Source organism: Chanos chanos, chromosome 10 (genome assembly GCF_902362185.1).
Source record: "Chanos chanos chromosome 10, fChaCha1.1, whole genome shotgun sequence".
Taxonomy (NCBI): Eukaryota; Metazoa; Chordata; class Actinopteri; order Gonorynchiformes; family Chanidae; genus Chanos; species Chanos chanos.
The window spans coordinates 20,756,490-20,765,840 of record NC_044504.1 but is presented as its reverse complement, the minus strand read 5'-3'; the positions used below and the strand labels follow the sequence as shown (position 1 = coordinate 20,765,840).

The 9,351-nt window shown below is 38.4% G+C and overlaps 1 protein-coding gene across 1 annotated transcript; it reads right to left on the bottom strand.

Annotated features, from left to right (window-relative positions):
- Positions 1–6,880: 6,880 nt before the first annotated feature.
- On the bottom strand, positions 6,881–7,975 carry ptafr (platelet-activating factor receptor). Its single transcript, XM_030787469.1, has one exon. It carries the CDS (start codon positions 7,973–7,975, stop codon positions 6,881–6,883), a length of 1,095 nt encoding a protein of 364 aa, XP_030643329.1.
- Between the last annotated feature and the right edge of the window lie 1,376 nt (positions 7,976–9,351).

Below are 9,351 nucleotides of genomic sequence, written 5' to 3'. Positions count from 1 at the left end.
CCAACACAACAAAACTGTTCTGTCACTTTTATTCTTATTTCATTTTTGTTTTCCCCGCATGCTCTATTTTGTCATCACTGGATTATGCTTATCCGTGGATCTGAGACTCCAAGCGACTAAAATAATATTATAGTAGAAACCATGCAGGTTAAAGGAGACATCATCTCTTGGTATCTGTGATATGGTGGTGTCACCTGCATATCACACTGTAGAACAAATAATGCTGAACCATAATAAATACTCACCTAGCCTGATCCATCAAATGGTGAATGTTTGCTTAGGGACGTTTTGAAATACTTGATTTGCAAATTTCCATTAGATTAGATTAGATTAGATTAGATTAGATTAGATTCAGCTTTATTGTCATTGCACATAGTACAAGTGCAATGAAATGCAGTTTTACGTCTAACCAGAATAGTAGAATAAGGTGCTGATATTTAATATGCAATTTATATTAATTATATCAATTTATTTATTTATTCACGTATTCATTTACGTGAATAAATAGAGGTGTGGTAAAGTGACAGTAATTGTCCCTGCACACCAAAGAGTCATCTCTTCCTAACTTGCAAAATGGTGAACTAGTTGTTTTGCTGTACTTTTGTACGTATGTATTCACACATCAACAGCTATGCGGTTGCTTTGTGTGATACTGGAAGTGATAAAATCTTGTTCAAATTTCCTGTTTTGTTCAGTTTTGCCAGCTCCTTGTTCATGTTTAATATCAACCCTTTGGTTCTAATTTTGTATTGTTGTAATGTATAGCTTTGACAAAATAATTGCTAGCCCTCAGGATCAACAACCCCAATGTAAACTGAGTAGCAAATACAACAGCTATAACCCCTGACCTATATAATACTGATAACTGACAGTAAAATTTGAGATTATTTAAAAATAAATACATTAATAATGTTTTTTAACTATTTTCAGTGTTTCATTTGGCATAGTAATGACTCAGATGAAATTAAAATGAATTGTAAAATGTTCTGTAACCAGAGGTGAGTTCATATTCAGTAAAATTGCTTGACAAAACTAACAATTAGTTCTGTGTTGTCTAGCCTGTGTATTTAAATTTGGATCAGTGGTTGGGAGGAAGGGAGCACGAGAAATCCCACTGAGATGTTGCCCTGATGTGCCTCCTCTCCACCACTTCTGATACCCATGATTTTCCACGCCACTTACAAACAGGGACAACACTTTGACCCTGAGGTGTGGTTTATAGGAAGCTTGTCAGATATGGTGTGCAGAGGAAGGTAAATATAGGCTACATTATTTATTGATGTTAGGGAAGCTGTTAGTTCTGCCAAATAACAATATATCCTCTTGTTTTGTTAACAGTTCCTGTCAATTCTTTACATCTGGATTTAATATCAACATCATATGACTAATCAAGAGACAGTAGTCACCAGAGTTCTCAGGCATGTCCCTGCTGCTGCTGCTTTTGGTCTGTTTATCTGCAAGCACAGGTGAGATTTGAAATGGTGTGTGAGTCTACTAACAATATTTTAATATTTCTTTGTAATGTATTGTTTATGGCACCAAGGCTTAAATCAGCATGGAAGTATTGTTACTATCATTAGTAATTTTTTTGTGACCTTCAACAGTTAATTTAGCAGTGAGTAAAACTGAGTTGTTAGCCTAAATTTACACTGGATAAAGGAACATTTGAACAGGAAGAAATGATGGCTAGTATGGCATTTCTTTTAAAGAGTCTGTTTTATTATCTCAATTAGAAATCTCAACCAGAATGCATTTCAAACAAAATCTAATGAACATGCCAAACTGAACAACATTACATGCCTAAAAACTAAAAGGTATTTCAAACATAGTTTCCAAGAACCTGTGCCACCAGGTTCAAAACATTAGAGTGTTATCAGGGACCCATAGACACACTGGGTTCCACCTGGGACTGAATGAGCACCGAGTTTCTGCTGTACTGACACTACTCTGAATCTGTGCTGTGTGCAGATGCTACTAATGCCTCAGCCTTGGAGCTGAAGTTCACCAGAGGAGGGCCTGTAGTGTTGGCTGGGAGTGCTGTTCAGGTGATTTGCTCTACCAAAGATAAAAGTCTAGATGTCCAGTACATTTGGACTCGAGAGGACACCTACAATGTCACTCTATCAGCAAACAATATTTTGACACTGAACAGGACCTTCACAAATTATTCTGGAAAATATGCCTGCCTAGCTATGAACCGACTAGGCAAAGTTGCGACCACTGTAAATCTGACAATTGTAGGTATGGAAACGAAGTTTATTTTTCTCTGCTTTTGATGCGTGATAGTCATGTTTATGCTTCGGTCAAGTAAGGCAAACAAGTTGCTTGCCTTACTTGCAGTCTGTTACATTCATTTATTTTAGCATTTATTCATTTGCTTCCTGTAAAATCTAAGCTTGGGTTGATATTCTGCTGTGTTGAAGTTCACTGGTGTGTCCATTTAAATGCTTATTTAATCAGACTGTCAGAGTACAGTCTCTTTTTTCTAATAATTTGAGCATATCTGCTTCAAAATGATTTGAATATGTTATCATGAGTACATTACATAAACCATTTCCTCAGATGAAACAAGTCTATGTTTTCAATTGAACTCTTGCTCAAGATGGGTTTTCACAAACTTAACACAACTCCAGCCTTAACACGATCAAAGCTGAGTAATTCTATTCATACTCCTTTTCCCTCAGCATCTTTCTCAAGTGATCAAAACAAGGTTGTGGATTGTCCTTACAAAAATCATGGATTGTGCCTTTAAAAAGATGCCCCACCTCAGACTTTTACAGAAGACACACATGAAAAAATCTAGATAAGGTTTTTCTGTGATATGGGGAATAGTAAAAACTCATTTTAATATTGCGGTGGATTATCCCTTTCATCTGATATCAAGATTACTCAGTGTCTCCAGGTACTGACATCATATATAAAAGAAGAAACATAATGTTTATCTGTCTTTCATCCCAGAAGAACTGCCTTCCCCAAAAGTGGAAGCCAGCCCCAACTATTCAGTGATGTTGGAGGGACAAAACTGCACCCTGAGATGTTTGGCACAGGTTGTAGATCTGTCTGTGACTTGGAGCTGGCATAAGCAGCGTTTCCAGGGTGGATGGCAGGAGATAAGTTCTGGCAAAGAGCTGACCTTAAGTAGGCCAGATGACAGTGGTCATTATCACTGCCAGGCACACAGCAACAGCTCCCGCATAGAACAGAAGAAAAAGAGCCCAACCCATACTGTCTACTTCCTGTCCATAACTGGTACTTCTGACACAGGTGAGTAAACTTCCACAGGAATGCAACTGTGTTTGAGTATTATTCTGAGGGATCACCAACAACAATCAGAGAAACTGATGGGTGAGCTAAGCTGAGTTTTCGATAAGGCTAGCTTTGAAATCTTAACCAATCTGTGTAATGATGAGGTACCCATGTGATCTTAAAGCTAATCCTAACAGTGGGTTTGATCTGGAATCTACTGTATACCCTTGGAACTGGTTATAGTTGGCCCCTGACAAGGGGAAACAAGAACATCTCTGAGAATATGTTCTGTAGACTACAGACCTGTGATTGTGGTGCCACTGACCTACTTACATCTTTGTGTGAAGGAGGTTGCTCTCTGGGAGTGGTAGCATTTGTCTTGCTTCTGCTTACCTGGGCTCTAGCGATTGCTCTAGCACTCTGGCTTTTGGCCCAGCGAATGAAAAACAATGTAGCTTCAGACACCATGGCAACCACTGATTCACAAGCCAAAGGTGAGTGAGGCAGCACCATATTTCCTAATTATATAATCAAGGAAGTACAACATTCTGATTCCCTGTAATAAATAGTTTTCAGAGTAACTCTGAGAATAACTGATGTGTAAATATGCTATTTTCTCTCATTACATAGCTGGTTTTAGTTAGCTTTGCCTCACATCTTTGCACTGAGTCATGGGGCGGTTTGTAGATAAATCCACACCTATATTGCACTGCATGATGACATACAGATAAGTAATGGATGCTCTGTGTTTTGTGATCTCTTTCTACGTACATTCTTAGGTTTTGCAATATCCTCAAAAGAGCCAAAGTGAGTACAGTGAGTGAGTGAGTGGGTGTGAGGCAGAGAGAGAGTGTGAGTGTGTGTGTGTGTGTGTGTGTGTGTGTGTGTGTGAGAGAGAGAGAGAGAGAGAGAGAGAGAGAGAGAGAGAGAGAGAGAGAGAGAGAGAGAGCTTTTGACAATTCTAAAATTGCAGTTAAAATTGCAGTGTTTGATCTCTGTGACAAAACCTTTTTGGGCAAATTGACAAGTATTTGACTTCATAAGAAATGTTCCAAACCTGTGTTTCTAACCTTGTTGGATAAGTTCACAACTACACCAGATTAAACATTTATTTCTGAGTAATATTTCTAGGTTTCAAAAGACTCACGTGCATAGGCAAGATAATATCAGTTACACTTAAAACTTTAAAAGATTCATCCGACACTGGCTGCATCTCAGTATGAAATCTTGGCTGAAACCACCATTGTTTCAAGGGAACTAGCCAAAAAAGGGGAAGAAGTAGCTGACGCTTTCAATTAATTGAATTAGGCTGTAACACAAATGGAACGCAATAACGTATGTTTTAAAACGTCACCACCAGGGGAACTATCCAACCATGTGATGTGGAGGGGGATGTCTACATGAACTGTGAGGGTAATGGGGGAGCTTACAGTGACCTGAAGCCAGAACATATGGCCAACGATGTCTACGCCAGCCTCTCCTAACAGTACAGGAACCAGGCTAAGCCTACTGATTGCTTTTTGTTGTATTCATGACATTAAATAGAAGTACTAGTATTTAAATAGAAATACTGTTAAACAGAATAACTAATTATGTCATAACAAAAACTATTCTGTAACCCCATTGATAAGGCCCCAGCCTAGTTTTTAATTAAGAAAAATATCTGTTTAATTATATAGTGTTGGCATTAAACTTATTCAGCACTAGAACTGCAAAGAACATATAAAGTCCAAGCTACTCCAATGTGTATTACTTTCAGCATCCGCCTTTGCAAATGCTTCTACCAGTAATTACTGCAATTTGTATGTAAGATAGGAAGTGAAGTCAGTTTAAAGTGAATGTTAAATTGGAAATAAGTGCCCTTAACAGCATTTTAATCCACAAAGTCAAACCATCTTAACAGAATTAGTGGAAGACAAACCTAATAATTGGGAGTAGGAAAATACTGAATGAGAAGACAAAGGACATTGTATGGTCTTCTAATGTCACACCAGTGCCACAGTAGCTAGACAGTGAAGTGTCTGTATTGACAGCAACTCTCTCCCAGATTACACCAGATCCCCCTCAATGCTGAGCCCCATGATAATGTGATGAAATTTAAACAGTTTTTGCAGGAGACAGTAGTACTACGTTTTTGTACTAAAGGAAAACTATTCAGGAATATTGAAATTCTATTTATATTCGTCTATAAGGTAAAAGTGTAAACGTATTGCTTCTTGGATGTACTCAAGTAGCAGAAGTAGAAAAACAAATGTAACTTCATCATGGCACATTTCTTTATGGTTTATAAATCCAGGATTTATCCTTATGTCATTACCATCCGTGGGTGTAAAAATTTGTAACATGATGTAATCTAGTGTCATAAAAAAATCATGCTCTTGGCTCATGCCTTCAGTGACGACAGTTAATTTATTTCAGAACATTCACAAGCCACATTTCCTTTCATTATCAGTCTGCTTCTGAAAAAAAATTGCAAGGCATTAGAGGCTTTTGTTCAGAATACATTAAACACTGCTGAGTATGTAATTCGAGAGCTGCAAACAATGCATCATTTAAATCTATACATATCAAAGATAAAGCACATTGTATAAGATAAATGTAACTTTCAAGAATACCACACTCAAGTTTGTCCCTTTTTTTTTCTTTATAATTACAACATTAAAGGAGTGTTGTGAAATTTTAACAACTTTTGCCAAGTGTGAGATGTAGAGAACAACAGTGTGAGAGAAGTTCATGATACATATCAATGTGTGACCATTCAGCACATTTATTTTTGCATTTTTATAACTGTTTCTAATGTGTATCCATTAGGAAGTTTACTTTTCACTGCCTCGTTGCATAAAAGATGAATATACTGGTTCGTTGTTTAAATGTGTTACACACATTATTTCTGCATCAGTGCACTGTAAATTAAAGTCAGTTTTTGTTTTGACCAGGGATGTAATGGTAAAAAGCCATGGATCTGTAGTACCCAGTTCAGGTCACAGTAGCTGTGTAGCAAAACATGTTTTTTTTTTCCACCTCAGCTCCTTTAATTTTTTTTTTCTATTTTTCAAACATGATGCATCACAAGGAATACGTATTCTTGGTACAAGAGACCACGCCACACTATTTGTGCTTCTGACAATTAAGAATTACATTAATCATCATTTGAAGCCAGTGCACCATTTCTTTTTCTTTTCGTCTCTCACTGCAAGAAAATATATGTCCTATGTTTCACTTCAACAATCCAAACAGCTTTAGCGAGAACACTGACAGTTGTAAATAACAACAAAACATGGCACCATTACTTGTTGCTGTTTGAATTAAATGAGTTCTTTTGTATTAAATTTCTACATGTTTATATGAAAAAGCAGGAAAAACAGTACTGAGTTAGTTTAATTTTCATTCAAGCCAAACTGTGGCCAAAAACCAAGGCACAAACCAAACCATGAACAGGACGAACTGTTACACCTGTAGCTTTGGCACTTCTTTAAGTGCCTTTACCTTTGCAGAAACTGTGGATGCATACAGTAAACTGTGCATATACAAGAAAACTGCCAAAGAAAAGTCCAATAACAATGCAGGTAAGACCATATAATAATCATTCTAAAGGAAGGAGAAGGCCTTCATATGTTGGTTCATGTGTTGGATATCATTCTATTTGTCCCTCCAACTTCTCTTCATCGTGGATGAGTTCACTCTGGTTCCTGCTCTTCATGGACACATTGCTGGTAGTTGTTTGGTTTGGGCATCCATTGTTCCTCCATATCTTCTGGAAGTGGTCTTGAATGTACTTTCTAAATTTTCTGGTAGCAAAGCAGTATACCACAGGGTCCAACAGGCAATTGAATCCCATGAGCATCAGGGTTATCTGATGAGCATCATTAAGCCTCTGTCTTATGTTCTGATCCCAGCTTGAAAGCTCCAACACAGCTAGTGTCCAGGGCCCCTGCACCATGTGATGTGGCAGGAAGCAAATGACAAACACGGACACTACAGCACACAGCATCCGCAGGGCTCGCCGTTTGGTACCTGCTGGACGCTTGCTGGTGCTTGCCCGTGCCTGCGTCATTGGCTGAGCTAACAAGGCTTTCGCGATTAGCACATTACATACCACCACCAGCAGGAAGACTACAAAAAACAGGCCAATAATCACAAAGTGATACGTTGCCACCTCTTTCCTCGTTTCATTTGTGTCCCTGTGGAAGCCCTCGAAGCATCGGGAGATGTTCGTCCCATTAATGTTGTCTACTTGCACTCCAGGCTCCCTGAGATAATTTGCAGCAGCTGACAGAATGACAACCCAAACAACTGCTGAGATAACTGTACCACGGCGCCAGCAGTCTGAAGAGGCAGCCACCAAAGGCCTGGTAACTGCCCAGTAGCGGTTGACACTGATGACAGTGAGGAAGAGTATGGAACAATATGTGTTGACAAAAAACATCGTGCCAGTGATGCGACAGAGGATATCTGAGTAGGTCCAGTCACCATGGTTACTGTAGTAGCCGATCCAGAGTGGGAGAGCAGAAATGAAGAGCAAATCAGCCACCGTCAGATTAGTCATGTAAATCCGGATCTCGTTCATGGCCTTGGCCTCACGCATGTGATGGAGGACAAAGAGAACATACAAATTTGCCACCAGACCCAAGACAAAGACCAGACCATAGAAGACTGGAAAGAGACTGTAGCGAAACTCAGAGTCCAAGAAGTTGGTGTTCTTATGGTAACTGACATTGTCCTGCGCCATCTTTTGATTCTTTGTTGTCAGGCTTTGAAAGGAAGACAATAATTTAGCACTCACAGTAAGACTCCTTTGCTTATCCCTGTTTTCATCATTCCAAATAGACCTCTATTAAACTTTAATTGAAACTTAAATGTATTGTGATTTTTAGAACAACATCAGGACAAGTGCCTTTGTCATATTTTACAGTGACACAGTATAGTGGTGTAGTAACATGTAGTTTCAAAAAAGTAATGACATCATTCAAGTGTAATGTAGGGTAATGCATAACATATTCCCATTACACATTAAAACACTCTTCTTAAACAGCAATATTTTAGATATAATTTGATGATAAATGGTAATTTAATAATTTAGCAGTTGTTACTGTAGCACTTTATTTTCTGTCTGGTCCTCAGCTGTATCAATACTCAAGGACTCGTTCCATTTGCCTATTGTCACTGTGCAGCGTACCACTTATCTATCATCTTGATCTGTCGAAAACAGGAAGTCCCTGCAAGCTGTCCTTGCATTTGTTAGCTGCCTCAGATGCGAACTATCAAGAGCACGTTTTATGTTGACCTTGTGAGGCCGAGTAACACTTTGGGGTACCTCAGTTTCTTTGGGGTCCGGCTTTGGGTGTTTTGAATTTACAATGAAATGCATATAATACGATATTTTGAACGTGAGGGAAAGCGACGTCCAAAGTGCAGATTTGATCATTACGTTTAATTTTGGAGGCAGTTTTTTTGCATCACTGTCAGCGAAAATGGAGCTAGAGAAATAACATTTTTGCACAACCGAGGTATATGATCCTGCTACCCTAAGGCGCTCTTGAGTAATATTCGAGGAAACGCCAGTCGTTCACCTATAAAGCGTAAATGGCCGAATACCCGATGTTTTATCGTTTCCGAATCGATAGAAACAAAATTAATTCTTTATAGTAATACATTACAATACCTGCCTACTATTCTAGTTAGTACTGCCAAACCATAAATATATATATAAATATAGGATAAACATCTTAGTCAAAATCAAGGGCGGGTTCAGCACTGCTCTTTGAAATATGATAAATATCTTAATCTGATTGTGTTATCATTGACAAAGCATCCTTTTTTTCCACTACATGTATAAGTTTGCAGGGTAACATGCCCAGTTTTCATCAAATCTCCAAAATACTTTTGTTAATTCACATGAACTGTGGTAAACTCATGGACTATGGGTGATTATGTAAATCAGGTTATTTTTGTCCATTAAATATTGAAAACAGGCCGTCCATCAAACATGAATAATTTTATTTCTAATATCGACAGTGTCACGACAGTGGCGGTGGCGCGACAGATGTCATAGTTCCACGTTACGCTTTCAAAGAACCTGTCTGCTTGACCGCAGCTTCAAGCCAG

Bases quoted from the DNA above. Each gene is read 5' to 3' on its own strand.
- ptafr (XM_030787469.1), bottom strand. From the start codon at position 7,975: ATGGCGCAGGACAATGTCAGTTACCATAAGAACACCAACTTCTTGGAC.